General features: G+C 39.0%; 1 protein-coding gene across 3 annotated transcripts in view; it reads left to right on the forward strand.

Annotated features, from left to right (window-relative positions):
• LOC102924734 (glycine N-acyltransferase-like protein Keg1) overlaps positions 1-14,673 on the forward strand; it is a 44,232-nt gene extending 29,559 nt beyond the window's left edge. For 2 of the 3 annotated variants that reach the window (XM_042261202.2, XM_006996759.4), the window contains 5 exons: positions 4,935-5,024; positions 6,263-6,370; positions 8,612-8,738; positions 10,039-10,210; positions 13,454-14,673. In XM_042261202.2, the coding sequence (XP_042117136.1) occupies positions 4,947-5,024; positions 6,263-6,370; positions 8,612-8,738; positions 10,039-10,210; positions 13,454-13,856 (888 nt within the window). In that variant the 5' untranslated portion in view covers positions 4,935-4,946 and the 3' untranslated portion in view covers positions 13,857-14,673. Of the gene's footprint in view, positions 1-4,659; positions 4,810-4,934; positions 5,025-6,262; positions 6,371-8,611; positions 8,739-10,038; positions 10,211-13,453 lie in introns of those variants that run through there. The other variant, XM_076560486.1, reaches the window with a different exon arrangement.
• Positions 14,674-19,102: the final 4,429 nt, after the last annotated feature.

The following is a 19,102-nucleotide window of genomic DNA, read 5'->3' on the forward strand; positions in this document are numbered from 1 at the left end:
GGACTGTATAACATCTTGTTGAGTTATTGGCTGAAGGGGTCTGCTGGAATCCCCAAACATCATAGGCTATTGCTAAGGCCAACATTTACTTATATCATTGAGTATAGAGAAGTTGAGCTGGTGAATAACTAGAAATTTTGCCCTTACTGAATAGTGTCCATGATACTGAAAGATACTTTGTACATTACTGGAAGAGAAAGGTGATTATCAGTATCACCCAGTTACAAACCCTGTGATCTAAAACAGTGACCTACCTGCAAGATGCACTGGTACAATAATGGCACTAGTATTATGGTAGTAACCAACCACTTTTTAAAATTAGATTTAAGGCCCTCTCTGTGAAATGTAACCCATACCTGATATTGTTATAGTAGCCAAGAACCCAAGACTAGATAGATCATCATAAACTTAGGGGGAAAACACAATAGTATTATTCTGCTAAAGGAACATTGCAATAAAATGACTCCTAATGACATATTGTTATACCCATAAAATCAGTACATTCCTCAATTCACATCATGGGAAGTTCTTCTTGTAGTATACGGGAATTAGCACAGAGACCCAAAGCTAGACAATGTGCTGAGAACGAGAGATTTTGGAGCTCTTAGTCATAAATGGGGCATCTTCATCAAACCCCTCCCTTCAAAATTCAGGGATCTATGTGGAAGGGAAGGCAAAAAGATGATAAGAGCCAGAGGGGATTGAGGACTCCAAGGCAATGGTGTCCTTCAGACACAAGGACTAAAGAATATACAGACTCACAGAGACTGTGGCTGCATACCAAGACTTGCATAGGTTTAGGTCAGATGGAGTCTCACCACAGAGATGGGGAAGTGCAGTGAGCACAGGGTCCCACCTCCAACCAAAGAGCTAGCTATTGAAAAATGACAGCCTCTTTCAAAAGTAAAATCGGTTTTCTGCAAGGAAGTGTTACTGGGTATGTGAAACACACACACACACACACACACACACACACACACACACACACACAACTCCCTGGTATTTTTGTGGACCTTCTGTTTCCTTTTGCAGTCTTTGGGCTTTTTTTTCTTATTGGTCTCTTGCCTGTTTTTTATTTATTTTCATTTTTATTTCTTGTTTTGAGAGAGAGAGAGAGAGAGAGAGAGAGAGAGAGAATTGAGTGGAAAGGGAGGTGAGGAGGATTTGGAAGGAGTTGGGGAAGGGGAAACATGATCAAAATATGTTTCATGAAAAACAATTTTTAGTAAAAATGAAGAAGAAAATGAGCATCCCTGGAACTGGAGTTATAGAGGGCTGAGAGCTACCATGTGGGTGTATTGAACTGAACCCACATCCTGTGTTCAACAAGTGCTCTTAACTGTTGAAAATCATTTCTCAAGATCCAATACCTTAGCTCTTTTTTTTTTTTTAGTCAGGGTTTCTTTGTGAAGCCCTGGCTGTCTTGGAACTTGCTTTGTAGACCAGGCTGGCCTCAAACTCAGAGATCTGCCTGCCTCTGCCTCCCAAATGCTGGAATTAAAAGGTGTGTGCCACCACTGCCTGGCAGTCCTAAGCAATTTTAAGGATACCTCTTCTTTGTCCCATTACTGTAATTAATAGCTATTGTTATTTAGAAGATTTTACATAGTAAAAAATCTATCTTTTATCTCTAGGAGCACTTACCTATATTGTAAATAATATTTCCATTTATTCTTTGAAATTTTGATACATAAATACAGCATATTTTAAACTTAACCATTTCCTACTACCTTCTTCCAATTCCCCAGGGACAAACGCACCTATCTCCTGACTTTATGTCCACTTTTAAAATTATTATTGATAGACTCTTGAGTCCAATTAGTGCTGAATGAGTGTGGAGACATCCACTGGGGCATTGGAGACCTACCAGTGTCCACAATCCCAAACAGAAACTATTTTTTCCCTCAGCATCCTTTAGCTGTCAATAGCTCCTCCATCAGGAATGGGTCCCAGGAGACCCCTCCACTATCCATGCTGAAACTTTAAAAGATTTAAAACTTTTAAAATTCATAGCTGTGCTTCCCCAGAAAAAATAGAGTGAGTTTAGTAAATAAAACCAAAAATAAAGGATGAGCATCACAGCTGCTAGATTTTGTATGCTATTCGATGGGACAAGAAAAACAAATAGAAACGGGCAAAGGAAAATAACCTTCACTCACACAAAAAACCCAGGAATGACCATGAAGAAGGCAAATTTAAAATAACCTTCAAATTAATAGTAGTAGCAACAGCTACTGGAGCTAGTATACTAAAGTTCTAAGTTCATAACACGTAGGGCTAATTATATACGAATGAATAGTACTTGAATAGATAAGAAATGTTTTAAATCTTGTAATATAATTTATTCACAATGTCATCCAAAGAATGAAATAAGAATAAGTGTAACAAAATATAAAATTGGGAGACCCTCATGCTTAAATAGAGGCCACACTGGCTGCCAGAACCCAGGGAGGTTGTCTGCCCACAGACCACCCCTCACTCTCTCAGTATCTACACACCCTCACCCCAGTCCCCCTTTCCCCTCCTCATTACCATGTCCTAGGCCAAAATGTGTACATTGAACAGAGATCCCCTGTTCAACCACTGGCCACACCTGCCAGAAGATGAGCCAGAAAACATAAACTAAGGAACAGAACATCCATCCAGCAAAGACAAGTCACACATCAACTCCTAGAACTATAATCACCCCAAACCCAGATGCTGAGACCCCAGCATAAAAACATAATCAACAACAGCCAGGGCAATATGTCACCACCAAGCCCAGATAACCTACTACAGCGAACCTTAAATATTCCAACACAACTGAAGTACAAGAATAGGAACTTAAAACCAAATTTAAGGAAATGATAGAGAACATCAATAAGACAGACCCTTATCCAAACTCACTAAAAAACTCAGAGAAAAAAATCCAAATTAATGAAATCAGAAATGAAATGGAGGATATAACAACAGACACCAAGGAAAGCGGAAGAATCATGAGGTCATAGTTTAAAAACCTGTACTCAACAAAATTGAAAAATCTAAAAGAAATGCAGAATTTTCTTGATAAATAACACTTACCAAAGTTAAATCAAATCAAGATCAGATAAACAATTTAAATAGACCTATAACCCCTAAGGAAATAGAAGCAGTCATTAATAGTCTCCCAACCAAAAAAAAAAAAAAAAAAAAAAAAAAGAAGCCCAGAGCCCAGAGTCAGATAGTTTTTAGCACAGAATTTTACCAGACTTTTGAAGAATAGCTAATGCTAGTACTCCTCAAATGATTTCACACAATAGAAACAGAAGGAACATTGCCAAATGCATTTTGTGAGACCACAGTTGCCCTAATATCCAAACCACACAAAGATTCAATAAAGAAAGAGAATTAGAGGATAATTTCCTTTATGAACATAGATGCAAAAATACATTTTAAAATACAAACCAAATCTAAGAACACATCAAAAAGATCATCCACCATGTCTAAATAGGCTTCATCCCAGAGATGCATGGACAGTTCTACATATGAAATTCAATGTAATCCACCATATAAACAAAATGACAGAAAAAAATCCACATGATCATCTCATTAGATGCTCCCCACAAAAAAAAAAGCCTTTGAAAAAATCCAACACCCCTTCATGATAAAAGTGTTGGAGAGAGCAGGGATACAAGAAACATACCTCAACATAATAAAGGCAATGTACAGCAAGTTTATAGGTAATATCAAATTAAATGGAAGAAACTCAAAACAAGTCCACTAAAATCAGGAACAAGACAAGGTTGTCCATACTCTCCATATGTATTCAATATAGTACTTGAAGTTCTAGCTAGAGCAATAGACAACTGAAGGAGATCAAGGGGATACAAATTTGAACGGAAGAAATCAAAGTGTCAATATTCACAGATGATATGATAGTATATATAAACAACCCCAAAAATTCTACCAGGGAACTCCTACAGCTGATAAATTTCTTCTGCAGCTAAATGGCTGGATTTGACCACAGAATCATATGTCCTAAAAAGGAGATAAGAGGAAAAGCTGTGTAGATCCAGATCCCACTGGCTTAGTATTGCTATGGTCTGAATGTTTGTCTCTCCAAGGGTCCTATGTTGGAAGGTCTTGCCAATATGATGGGTAGTAAGTAGTAGGAGCTGGGAGCCCTTGGGAGGTGATTGTGGTGATATTTTAATTGTGCTGAAATATGATTTTATTTGTATGTTAATAAATAAAGTTTGCCTGGAGATCAGAGGTCATAGTGAGCCAGGAACAGAAGTCAGGCAGTGGTAGTCCAAACCCTTAATCCAATCACATGGCAGGCAGAGTCTCTGTGTAGTCAAGGACACAGCCAAGCATGGTGACATGAGCCTTTAATCCCAGTGCCAACCATAGTGACCTGGAGGTCTGTATAGACAGGCAGCGACAAGGAAGTCATGTGGCTGGGCTTAGAGCCAATGAAAAGGCAGAACAGAAAGGCAATAAAAACACAAGTCAGACAGGGAGAAGCTCTCTCTCATGTGGGAAACTATGGTTTGGTGGTAAGGTAAAGGGTAGTCAGTGGCTCTTTGCTAATTCTCTGATCTCTTTGGCTATTACCCCTGTATTTGGCTCTGTGTTTCTTATTTACTAAGACTGTTTAGAATTTCATCTACAGGTGATTGTGTCACCTTTTCAGATGTTATCGATGCCTTCATAGGTTAAGCTCCAGAGAGCAAGCCTTCTCCCTTCATCCCAAGAAGACACAGCTAGAGGGTGTACCAAGCAAATAGAAAGCAGAGTTCCACGGGACAAGAAATATACCAATGTCTTGATCGTGGACTTCCCAGACCTGTGAGAAATAAATTCCTGATGATTATGGGCCTATAACTCCTGATCCTTAGAGGCAGTCTGGACACACTATAAAAGTATCTTCCCACACATGACTTGCTATTGTCATTTTTTTTTTTTCATCTTAGGTATTGGAAGAGATGTTCTACTTACAGGGTTCTCAGATGCTTCAGTCTCTGGAGAACTCCCTGAGGAAGTACCTCCCAGAGTCCTTAAAGGTGAGAGTAGACCATTCACAGAGTAACTGAGGGCCACACCCTGCTATGACAGAGGAGGTCAAGACCCTCTGAGCACCAACACCATGGCGTTTTTCTCACCTATGCGTTTTTCTCACCTATGCTTTCTACCAGAGTAGAAAGAAGTCTCAACAATGTCACTGGATACTTCAAAGATGTTGTGAGACTCTTTCACAAAATAAAAACTTGAAAGAAAGGTGGAGATATAGGTCAATAATAGTGTTTGCCTATCCTGTGCAAGGTCCTAGGTATAACTGCCAGTAGAGAAAAAAGAATTTTCCTGATTCTTAAATAACAATCACTATTTAGTTGAAATCATGTTAGACATTAAATAATAAGGATTCTGATCTTATTTAAATTTTGCTTTAGTTGTATCCTGACGTGACTCTAGCAGGGGAAATTTTTTTTTAATTTAAAATGTGTATCATCACATGTCTTTTGTAGACTATATTATCTCAATGAAATAAAATTTAATGTACAATAATTTTTAGTTCTCTTTTTATGTATCACATAACTCAGTATAGAATTTTCTGTGAACTAGGATTTGACCTATAACATGTTCTCACAAGAGGTGAGGTAAAATTGTATGTCAAAAAATATACAAATGGCATGGAAATTAAATTTTTATAGGTTGGCCTGGGACTTACTGTATATCCCAGGTAGCCCTTGAATTTTCAACTGACTGCCTCAGCCTCCCTATTAGCTGAAATAACAGACATATGTCACTAAGCCTGGCTAAATCTTAACTGAGGTAAGAAACAATGACCCAGACATATCAACAGGCAGATGATGCAGATCTAAGAATGACATAGTATGTATATTAAAGTAGCAATCATAAAAGTGCTTCAAGGAGTAGTAAGAAAAACACTTGCAATGAGTGGAAACCACTTCTGAAACCTCTCAGCTTCATAAAATTTGTTCTGCACATGAAAAGAAAGAAATCTGGAATCCATGAAAAAATTCTATTAGATTCTACAGCAGGGGAGTTCATGAGTTTATTCATAAATCACATCATTATTTACATTTTATTTCATTAATGTTTAAAAGATATCATTGTTAGAATAAACAACTAGACACTAGGAACCATTTGAAAGATTTATTTATTACATCTTTCCAACAAAAAATAATGTCATAGGAATGACCCTTGTTCTAGTCAAATATGTTGCAGTTTCCTATTTCTTTGTAATATGATGACAATTCTACTGTGTTGAAATATTTAGGTTTATGGGACTGTCTTCCACATGAATCAGGGAAACCCATTTAAGGTCAAGGCTCTGGTGGACAAGTGGCCTGATTTTAATACTGTTGTTATTCGACCCCAGGAGCAGGTAAGTTGCAATATAGAATAAATGTGCCTGCATCTCCACATTTGTTGCATTCCTAACATGTGTCTGACTGTATGGTAGATCCCACATCCTACTCCCATCCTAAGAAATAGAAGTGAATTGTAATAATGTCAACTAATACTCTGCCTGAGGGATAATACATGAAAGTCCACAAAAATTACAGGGTGTTATAAAGTGTACAAGAAGGGAAATACACAAAGATATAGTAATAACCCAAGGAGAATGTTAACTAAAGGTACAGATGGTACACTTTCATCTTGGTTCATGTTTTTGTTTTGCTTGGTGGCATAGTTCCTCCATCAGCACTGGCTGATTTAAACTGCAAACATACTTTATTACTTCATATTTCTTACATCTTGTTTGTAGGATTTAGAGGCAACTGATGGAAAGTCATATCAACTTAAGATCATGTTGAGACACAAAGAATAGTTTGATCTTTTATTATAAACATTAAAACAACATTTCCTGAGGGGTAGAGAGATTGCTCAGTGGTTAAGAACATTTGCTACTGTTGCAGAGGACCAGGCTTTGGTTCCAGGCACCCGTGTTATATGGAATCTGACATTCTCTTCTGATCTTCACAGGTACTACACACATGTAATAAACATACATACATGCAAGCAAAACATTCATACCCATAAAATAAAAAGAAGTAAGTCTTTAGAGAAAAGGATATTTCCTAAGCTAGGTTTGTATATTGTAACAAGTTAGTTCTTAGTTCTACTGACAACTATTATCATAGGGTAAAGCAAATTTCCTGTCTTTAAAAAAATCACAGGACTTGAAATAATCCAGCTCATTCTCATTCTATCACAACTTTCCATTGTAATATCAGCTTCCCATTGAGATCATTGAGATGCTGCTCTGCATTTATATCAGTTATCTACAACAACAGCAATAAAAGAAGGTAGAAAGTTCTCATCCCCCACCCCCTCCCCTCTAAAGCTCCCCCCACCTTGGCCCAGTTTACTCATGGAGATCTCAACTATTTCCCCTTCCCAGGATGATCCATGCATCCCTCTTAGGGTCCTCCTTGTTACCTAGTTTCTCTGAAGCTTTGGGTTAAACTGTTTATCCTGAGCTTTACATCAGGCTTTACATGACCCCACATCTGACAGAGGGCTGATCTTCAGAATATTTAAAGAACTAAAGAAATTAGACATCAAAATACATAACAGTCCAATTAAAAAATAGGCTATAGAGCTAAACAGATAATTCTCAACAGAAGAATCTCAAATGGCTGAAAGGCATTTAAGGAATTGCTCAACATCCTTAGTCATCAGGGAAATGCAAATTAAAACAACTCTGAGATACCATCTTACACCTGTCAGAATGGCTAAGATCAAAAACACTGAAGACAGTTTATGTTGGAGAGGTTGTGGAACAAGGGGAAAAATTTCTTAAAAAAAAAACAAAAAACAAGGAGGTAGAAAAAAGGAAAGGCTACAGATGGTTGATGCTACAGGAAGCAAATCAGAGGTTATTCTCAATTCCAAATTGAAAAATTTTACCAACATGAATGTTGAAGATGACTTAAATATTTTATAAGGCAGAGCAAGAAAATTAATAGTTTTAGCTACAGTATCATTATACAGTACACAATATTTTACTTAATATCTCATTTAAATTAGCAGAATAAAAGCATTCAGATTACACATTAGTGGAAGTAATATTTCTGTTATATATTCCTTGATATTTAAGTATTTAAATAGTCCCATTATGGATTTGTAAGCCATATATATATACATATATATATACATATATATATATATATTTGCTTTATGGGGTTGTAATTTACTAAATAATAATAAACTATTTTTGAAGGACTGTCTATGTCATTAGCTTTATCATTGGTTCCCAATTTGTAGATGCATATTCTGATTCTGTTTTCTGTATAGACTTTAATATCAAAGCATTCATACCCCAGAGCAAGGAGTATTCTTTTAGCTAAATGTTTTGCTTTTAATTTGTTATTTTCATTTTTCTAAATGAATTTTATAACATTAGTTTCCCTTGAGTTGGGGAAATGTTTTTCAGGTAGTTTTTACTTTGAATTGAGTCAAGGCTTTTTTTCTTGATTTCTCATTGCAAATAATTACAACATAAATACACAGGAACCATTACTTTTAATATTTTTAAATCTCACAATGTAACCGAATACCAATATAACCAAACACCATACCACCCACAAACATTTTGGTTTATTCTTCTTTTCTGAAACAGGACATGACAGACGACCTTGACCCCTACACCAATACTTACTTAATCTACTCCAAGGATCCCAACAACTGTCAGACGTTCCTTGGCTCATCAGAAGTCATTAATTGGAAACAACATTTACAGATTCAAAGTAAGAGAACCAGAATATCTGTGGGCTGTTGTTACTTGCTGTGTACACAGTGTGGAAGTCGCTGTTCCTTTTGAACAAGCACCTTACATCCCACATACATTTTTGCAAGCCACAGACACTTAGCATGCTGCTATCTGTTTCTTTGCTCAGCGTCTAACCCTACCGAAGGGAACCCTTAAAAGCTTCAGTGTATAAAGTTTACAAAGAAAATTTTAATGTAATTTCTTACCATCTTAGGATTTATTCTTTAGTATGACCATATCTTATTAAAGAACATAAATAAGGGAGCAATTATCCTACCATTCCATCTCTGCTTTATTACATTGTCACATTTTCAAAGGAAAGTTTTAGTAAACAAAACTATGCCTTTTGGAGTTGCATGATCTAAGACTAAAACCTGACTGAACCAGTTATTAGCCGTGTGGTAAAGGCTAAATCATTTCTATTATGGAGACCGGAGTTTCTGTGAGGAAAAAAAAGGATTATAATACTATTCCAAACACAGAGCCCTCAAAGACTAAATGAGGCATTTAATGAAAACTTCTTAGGAACATCTTATCTAGTTTTATAGAATTTCAGACCTTCTCAATATCAACTCAAAACAATTATTTTAGCTTATAATTGTATGGGTAGGAAATTTGGATCAGGCTCACCTAGGCAGTTCTACTGGTCTCACCTAGATTCACTCATATGGGCTCAGTCACCAGGAGCATTATCTGTGGGCTAATAGGAATAGGTTCATCACAATCCCAAGTCTGGTATTTCATAATAACACTGTGTCAACTCTTAACTACAGGGATGGGAGTAGATTGGGTGACATGTAAATGTCACGGGATTAGGAACAGAAAGTGAATGTCAACTTCAGTGCCCTCTGAATCATGTTTACTAAATCACATTCTTCCCGTGAACCTAAGCAAGGTTTATGAGTGAACAAAAGCCAATTTATGATAAAAGGAGTCATACTAGTGCAATAGAAAGGAATTGAGAACCTTATAGTAATGATTTAATGGTTTGAATACAGAGAAATTATCAATTCAATTTCAGTTATTCTGCTTCTAATTCATCTTCTTTGGTAACTATAAGTGTACTCTTAAGTAGCCAGGGTTTGTGATACCATCCAAAACTTAAATTTAAAAGATACATGGGAGGGATATAATCTTTATCATATGACTCCTGTCATGATTTAGTATAATGCTTGATGATCCTATGTTCATATTCCCTTTGATTCCACTGAACAGCCTTTTCTAAATGTTAAGATGAATAATGGTATATTGTTTGCTTCTTCATTTCCCCCATTAAGGTTCACAGGCAAGCCTGGACAAAGTTATAAAAAGACTTGGAGCCATTAATTTGGGCAATGTAAAGCACACAGAGTGCTTTCTCTATATGATACCTGAAACAGCAAAGAAATTGGCTCCTTCTTTGGTGGATGCCAAGAACTTAGTATGCAACAGTGACAAGCCCAAGCCCATGTAAGTGTTTCAGGAGCTGTTCTGCAACATTCAGCCTCTCACTAATGACATACCTCCTGCGTTAGATTTCCAAAGTGATCATTAAGAGGTCACCTTAAAACACAGGGCTAAAATCAATGCACAGGTGATCTATCATTATTTTGGAGTCTAGAAGGTAATCAAGATTTGAGAAGTGCTGTATTGCATTGGAATCTACAGGATACAATTCCTTCTGATCACTTCCAACACCCAGCACCATTCCGGGAGTACCTTGGCTTTGGGATGCATTTCTCCACTCCCTAAAAATGCTTCCACATGACCTTCTTTATCCTCTGTGTCTTTTCCTCTTTTGTTTGTTATGAGGACACTTATCAATAGATTTGGAACCCACAAAATAATTGGGATAAGCTTATATTAAAGTCTTAAACTTGTATATTCAAAGATCCTTTTTCTAAGCAAGATTATCTGCATGAAAAGGCTGGCAAGATGGCTCAGCAGCTAAATGTGCTTGCTGACAAGTCTGATGACCTAAGTTCAATCCCTGGGGCCTATGTGATGAAGAAGAGAACCAACTCCCCAAAACTGTCTTCTGATTTTCACACAGGAGCATGTAACATCCATATATATATATGTGTGTGTGTGTGTGTGTGTGTGTGTGTGTGTGTGTGTGTATGTGTGTGTGTGTGTATGTATGTATATATATGCAATTAAAAACTATAATTGCCTATGCAATTTGAATGTGAGTTACTGTTTAACCTGCCAGGCCCTCACTACCTCTGCTATCTTTGGCCCTGGTAACTATCCAACCAATATTCTGCAGAGCAGCTGATTAATCACAATAAAATTTAAATAAGAACTAAATCTCTCTCCTGCCTACAAGATTTCAATGCTTCCTGACATACTTTCAAATATTTCTGAACTTCTCAGCCCTCTAAGAAATTTTCATCTACCTCTCAGGCCTTACATTTTATCTTGTTTCTTCCCTCCAAAACTTCTAACCTTTGTCAAAAACATTACAAGTTTATTTTAAAAACACAAACTGTTCTTTAGACATGAGTCCAAGATCAGAGGCTGAGTCATTCTTTCAAGCAAAGTGTTCTGACCGTGGAAGTCTAAAGAGGAAGAGGCAGACTGAGAAAAGCTAAAATAACACAAACAAAATTTTGACATTTCAATGTTATTTCCCATGTAAAATAGGAAAGGAAGACACACATTAGAATTTGACAGGTTGTTTCACATTGGGTTACTTCAAGTTAATTATTTTGGTAAGAATTAAAGCAAAGTGAGCCTCATTCACGTTCTCTGTCTCTCTCTTTTGCTCATTCACTCACTCTCTTGCTCTCTCCTTCTCTCTATCGGAAAGTCAGTTAACAATCTAATATTGGTTATGTGACACAAAGCACTTATGTGAATGATTTCATATTGCTTCTAGTGTTAAAGCTAAATGCAGAAGTTAGTGTACAATAATGCTACACCATAGCTTTCCTACCATTTCTTCTTGACCTTCATGAGCTCAGACCTCTAATATTGTCTCCTCTCTATCTAAATCTTCTCTCTCCTATGTAGGTCAATCTTTACACTAATGACTTACTTTGTTATCCAGATCTGCTCACAGGTTACTTTATCAGAGTCTTGGGTAAAATACCTCAATAAAAGTAACCACTGTGCAGGATTCAGATTTATTTTGTTCATAGCACTCCTGAGTGTAGTTGGAAGTTTTTCTGTGCTTGCCCAGCACCAAGGTCTCACAGACACTTATAAAATTCCCGTGTCCTGCCTGGTCCTGCAACCACCCAGACCCAAGTAAACACACAGAGGCTTATATTATTTTTAAACTATGGCTATGGCAGGGTTTTTGCTAGCTAGCCCTTAAATCTTACATTAATTCATTTCTATAAATCTATACTTTGCCACATGGCTTGTGGCTTATCGGTACTTTACATCTTGCTTCTTCTGGCGGTGGCTAGCAGTGTCTCCCTTCTCTCTTTTCTTCCTTCTTCTCTCTCCAGTTAGAATGTTCCACCTAACTGCATTCTGTCTCACCATTGGCCAAACAGCTTTATTTATTAACCAATCAGAGCAACACCTTTTCATAGCATACAAAATGACATCACCAATCACCTGGGTATTTGAAACTAGTTAATTTATTCTACAGATTTAATTTTTGATTCATCCTCTGACAATAATGAAAACCCTGCAAGAGCTGGGATCATCAGTAGCTGGCACATAGTGGGTTTTAAACAAATACGTGTTCAGTGAATTCTCTGCATAGAACAAATGGATTCTAATAAAAACATTTTGAACACATTTCCCATTGTCCCCATTTATGTTTATCTTAATGCTGAGTAGAACCAAAAGCTGGCAGTATGTGATTTGAGGATGCTCAACCCCACAACTCTCTGTGAAATTTTCTACCTAGAAGAACTCTGTTCTCTTTGTATACTACATGGCAACCTGCAGAACACTCCCATCTAGAAGCTACTGGGAAGTGTCCTGCTATGAACTAGAGATTAGTCCAATCTCTTGACAGAAAGCAGAATCAGATGGTAGAATAACTTGCTCAGCACATGGATGACAGAACCTGTAACTGGAGTGGAAATAGCATGTCTAGCTCCACCTCCAGAACTCATTACAAAATGACTCCTGAAGCTTCCTCACATCATTGCAGGTGGCTTCAGACATCAGGACTCAATGACAAGGGCTATCATTCCACATTTCTGCCCATCTTTGCACTTGCCTTTATCTTTTGTGCATCACAATGCCTAAGGACCACAGGATACTAAATTCAATGATTCTGCACTTTGGATTTTCTGCTTGCTACATGTGGTTTATTAAGCTTGCTTGTCTGCAAAACTCTTTCCTTTTACATAAAACAAAACTGATCATATTTGAACTTTCTAACTTGAAAGATCATATTTGAACTCTCTAACTGGAAAGATAATGGCTATAGGCAAATAAAAATTGGGAGAGCACTTTTACTACCTGTTAGGCACTGAATCTGAGCCCCCATCACACTGACTAGCTAGTCTACAGTACAAGTTGCTTATGAGCCCTGCTCACTAGATGAGGAAATGCAAAAGATGAAGAGTAATTAATCAGCAGACTCATGTACACAGTACTGATAGGAACTCAGGCAGTCTAGCTACAGAATACACAATCTAAGATATTCTACTTTTTGCCTCTTGGGGCAATTTAGGGGGAAATAAATATAATTATTCATAGCCTATGTGATTAAGGACTGCTCTTTCCTCTTGTTCTCAATAGTAATCAAGAGTTGTTCAAATTCGCCTCACTGGATGTTACACATGCTGCACTGGTGAATAGCATCTGGCATTTTGGTGGCAATGAGAAAAGCCAGAAGTTCATTGAGCGCTGTATCCACACCTTCCCCAGCTTCTGTATTATGGGGCCTGAGGGGATTCCCGTGTCTTGGGCCTTGATGGACCACACTGGAGAATTGAGAATGGGAGGCACCTTACCTCAGTACCGGCGCCAGGGTCTCATTTACCATATTGCTTCCCAACAGATTCAGGCTCTAAGAAATCTTGGCTTCCCCATGTATGCACATGTAGATAAAGCTAACTTCACCATTCAGAGAATGGCTGCCAGGATGGCTTATGTCACCATGCCCTGTACCTGGAACCAATGGAATTATGTGCCTCTATAAAGCTGGAAAAGAGTGATGAAGGGACCTTGCTTGTAGATGGAGAAATGGCTGAGTGAATGAAGAGAAGTAATAAATTGTCATTAGGTAGGTTTGTGTTTCTTGAAAGCAGAGGTACATCATGAACTGCACACACTGTTTCTCTGCCCTCATATTTCTCATGCACTTAACTCCATTTCCTCATCATGCAGAAAGTCACTTTCTCCTGCTCTAACTCTGTTACAGGTCCCACATTCTCAGGATCCCTCTAACAGTGGTTCTTAAAATGCTGTGACCCTTTAATACAGTTCTTCATGTTGTTGACTACCAACTATAAAATTATTTTTGTTGCTACCTCATAACTATAATTTTGCTACTGTTGTGAACATAATGTAAGTTTTCTGATGGTCTTAGGTGATCCTTGTGAAAGGATTGTTCGACCCCCAAAGGTGTTGCAATCCACAGGTTGAGAACACTGCTCTAACACATTTAGCTGAATTGTATTCTTTTCTATTTTGCTTTGTTGGATTTCGATCCATGCCCATTAGCCAGTAGGTTTATTTTGTGACCTATCCCACTACTCACATGCATACCTCCTATGGCTTTCTGTAGTTTTTCTTTTATTGGCTGGAGAAATAGCTTGTCATCTAAAAAGGTATATTCAAAATCATTCTCTCCCAGGTCACTTTCTAGATGTTATAGTGTTAATATGTACAAACTACTACACATGCACACACAGATGCATAACACATGTGGTTCAATTGTAAAATTATTAGGAAAGAAACTAGGGATCAGCAAGTAGAGGTGCTTACAGCTAATCCTGGTAACCTGAGTTTAATTCCTAGAACCCATGTTGTGAAAGAAAAGAATCAATTCCATCACATTGCCCTCTGACCTCGACAGGTATGCTATGACATGTACACTCACAAATGAATAAATGTAATTTTAAAAAATATTAGTTTTGTGTATTTTTCAATGACTTTTCACAATTAGTTCCTATACCAGGAAAGAGAAATTAGCATTGTTCTAAAGGTTGAGTTTTGTTACTTCATTCTAATGTTTATTTTTAATAAATCTGTTCTCTATTTATGGAAACTTCAATGCTAGAAGGCAAAGCACTGTAGGGAGAGGAGAAAACTACTGTTGTGTGATATTTTGATCATGTTCTGATAAATAAAGCTTGCATGGAGTCAAAAGGCAGAGCTAGCCACTTGCCTACCAAAATTAACCACAGAGGTTTGGGAGGAATGAAGACAGATAGAACAGGAAATAGTAAGGTGGGACAGAGAGGGATTGTGGCTTTTTGGAGGAAGGAGTGGATCAGATTCTGGTGACTTCTCTGCTTCTTCAGGTTCTTACCCAAATATCTGACTCCCAAACTTTTATTAATAAAGAATAATTAGATTAACTCTTCATCTGGTGTCCAAATTTTGGGGCACAAAAAGTTGCAGCTGCTATTGGCAGCCACCACCACAGGTCACAGATGCTAGTTTCCTATCTTGCCTCAAGTCCTGTGAGTGAGTCTCGAATTTTCCAGTTGCAGCTTCTCCACAACAATCTCCAAAGATCATGAGTACCTGGGCTCCAAATGCCACTCAAGTGAACATCCCACTACCAGCCAGCTCTGCCTTCAGGCAGCTCTGTGCTCTCACTTTCTGCCCATTACAAGTGCTGCTTCCACACGCTCCCGTGTCTGCCTTTCAGATGGCTGGCTCCTTGGCTCCTTTTCCCCATGGGCTGTGGGCTTCTCCTGGACCCCCTCCTCAGGCTGCTGCCACACTAGGTTAGCTTCTTTGACACCTTCTCTGGCTTCTATTGTTGTTGCAACCGCCACAGACTATGTGTGAGCAGCTGAGCTGTCCTCAGCCAGGCTGTGCACCACTGTGTTCTCTGCCCAGGTGTGCTATGCAGTTTCAGCCAGCCTCGCACTTCACTGTCATTGTCAGCGGATGTGATAAGACACCTGAGAAGTCTTAAAGGGTAAATTACTTTAAAAAAAAAAAAAGCAAAGGAGAGAGAAAGTTTTTTCTCACTTTAACAATGGGATACATGATGCATGGAGTTAGGTCTCTGTATAGTTACACAATGGATGGTTTGAAAATGGAACAATTAAATAAATGGATAATCAATTTAGCTGGGAGTCATAATGTGCTGTGGGATGGTCTGTATGTCAAATATGTTGCTCTGATTGGCCAATAAATAAAACACTGATTGGCCAGTGGCCACGCAGGAAGTATAGGTGGGACTAACAGAGAGGAAAATGGAGAGAACAGGAAGGTGGGAGGAGACACTGCCAGCCGCCGCCATGACAAGCAGCATATGAAGACGCTGGTATTCCAAGAGTCACATGGCAAGGTATAGATTTATAGAAATGGATTAATTTAAGATGTAAGAACTAGATAGCTAGAAGCCTGAGCCATTAGGCCAAACAGTTTAAATAATATAAGTGTCTGTGTGTTTATTTTATAAGTGGGCTGTTGGACTGTCAGGGTTTGGCAGGACCCAGAGAGAAAACTCTCCAGCTACAATAATGTCAATTATCATTTTAATAATTCTTGTTTTATCCCTAAAAATGTTGGTTGATAACAATACCAAATATGAAAAATTGACTGATAAGATAAAGTCCTTAAAAAGACAGACTAGTGGAACTAAGAAAAATATTCACACAGAGACAGAGGAATTTAGACCACCACCATGGCATTATGAAACTAAAGGGGAGAGGCCCAAGGTCATTTCAAAACCAACCTTAATTTATTTAGTTATTATTTAAGAGAATGGCCACCTGATGATAGTCATCCCCAAGGCTATTCAGAAGTTAACTAGGAACCTATAGAAACAAATGTTACATTTTAAGAGATTTAAGGGAGCAATAGTTTCATATGGCATGCATTCACCTTTTATGAAGCAAATGTTAAATTCATGGGCCATTCAGAACAGAATTATTCCACAAGATTGGAAAGATTTAATTACAGCAGTATCAGTTATAGTGGACTACCTGGTAGAGAGATGAAGATGTCATAGGACAACAAGGTAGGGTTAGAGGTTATACGATTTCCCAAGATCAAATCCTTAGTGAAGGCCATTATGCTGATGTTATATTTGATGATCACATCTTCTCCCTATGCTGTACAGCAGCTTTAAATACTTGGGACAAGATTAAAGAATCAGAAAAGAGAACTGAGTGAGCCATTTACTAAAATTGTACAAGGCCCAAAAGAAGCCTTGACTGATATTTTTTTTGCAAAGATTGACTTCAGCTGTAAATAGAATGATATCATATCCAAAAGTTAGACAAATATTAATTGAATCTTTGGCTTTTGAACATGCTAATTCAGAATGTAAAGGGTGATCAGGCCTTTAAGGCAAGATTAGCACCAATAGATGAATGGATTAGAAATAGAGCTGATATTGGATCTCATGCTTATGATGATACTTAGATAGGAGAAGTGACTGCTAAAAAATTTTTTAAAAATCAAAAGGTTAGAGACAGGCCCGGCGGCAGAGACAAGCAGACGCAGGTAGGCCTGCGGCGGGGGCCGGTGGAGGTAGACGGGCCCAGCGGCGGCAGCCGACAGGGATATTCAGACCCAGCGGCAGCCGGCAGAGACATTCAGGCCCAGCGGCAACCCACAGAAGTAGACGGGCCCAGCGGCAGCCCGCTGAGGTAAACGGGCCCGGCGGCAGCGGCCGACAGGGACATTCAGGCCCGGCAGCAGCCGGCAGAGACATTCAGGCCCAGCGGCGGCCCACAGAGGTAGACAGGCCCGGCGGCAGAGACAAGCAGACGCAGGTAGGCCTGCGGCGGCAGCCCGCGGAGGTAGATGGGCCCAGCAGCAGCCCGCTGAGGTAGACGGGCCAAGCGGCGGCAGCCAACAGAGATATTCAGGCCCGGTGGCAGCCGGCAGAGACATTCAGGCCCAGCGGCAGTCCACAGAGGTAGACAGGCCCGGCGGCGGCGAAGACAAGCAGACGCAGGTAGGCCTGTGGCGGCGGCCTGTGGAGGAAGACGGGCCCAGCGGCAGCCTGCTGAGGTAGACGTGCAGCGGCCGACAGGGACATTCAGGCCCGGTGGCGGCCCCCAGAGGCAGACAGACCCAGCGGCAGCTGACAGGGACATACAGGCCCGGCGGCGGACCGCAGAGGTAAACAGGCCCAGGGACAGAGACAAGCAGACACAGCTTGGAACAGGGACGCCCCTAACCCCAACATCTGGGGAAGAAGCTATCTCCGTGGGTCAGAACCAGAACGAATCTGAACACTCCGTCTGAGGACAACCCAGGGCCCAGCTGCTGATCCTGTGAAACCCAACAACTTGGAGGTGTTGGTGAGACTACCCTGCTCAGCTGAAACCCATCTGGGAGAGGATTCAGATGCCTACAGTTTAAAGTCTGAAGAAACAAGATCAGCTGAGGAGTTGACAAATGAACAAAAAGTGACCTGAGAACACAGAAGAAGGCGCTACCCAGACACCAAACCAGATCACCAGAATCATAAGTATATAATTCACTGATCGAAATCAGCTGCCCCTGAAGAAATAGCCCAAAAGCACCAATTTAACCAAGAACCCCTACTAAACCAAGACTAAAAATTAGAACAAGAGAGGCACTCTCAGACACAGACACCACCTGCACCTCACAGAGGAAGAGATGAGTAGGCGCCAGTGCAAAAATACAGGCAACAACATAAAGACCTATATGGCAACATCAGAACCTAGTGATTCTACACCTGCAAGACCTAAACATACCATGACAGAAGAAACAGAAGAAATCAACCCTAAAAATGACATTAAGAAGATGATAGAGGCCCTTAAAGAAGAAATAAAACATTCCCTCAATGAGGAAATAAAAACTTTCCTTAAAGAGGAATTGAAAAACTACCTTAAAGAGGAAATAAAAACTTTCCTTAAAGAGGAAATAAAAAACTCCCTTAAAGAGGAAATAAAAACTTCCCTTAAAGAGGAAATGAAAAACTCCATTAAAGAGGAAATAAAAAACTCCCTTAAAGAAATGGAAGAAAAAACTAACAAAAAATGGGAAGAAATCAAAGAAAGCCAAGAAAAAGCAATTAAACAGATGAAAGAAACATTCCAAGATCTGAAAAATGAATTTGAGACAATAAAGAAAACACATGCTGAGGGAATGCTGGAAATAGAAATCCTGACAAAACGAACAGGAACTACAGAAACAAGCATAACCAACCGATTGCAAGAGATGGAACAGAGAATCTCTGACACTGAAGACACGATAGAGAAAATAGATTCGTCAGTCAAA

Source organism: Peromyscus maniculatus, chromosome 1 (assembly GCF_049852395.1).
Source record: "Peromyscus maniculatus bairdii isolate BWxNUB_F1_BW_parent chromosome 1, HU_Pman_BW_mat_3.1, whole genome shotgun sequence".
Lineage (NCBI taxonomy): Eukaryota > Metazoa > Chordata > Mammalia > Rodentia > Cricetidae > Peromyscus > Peromyscus maniculatus.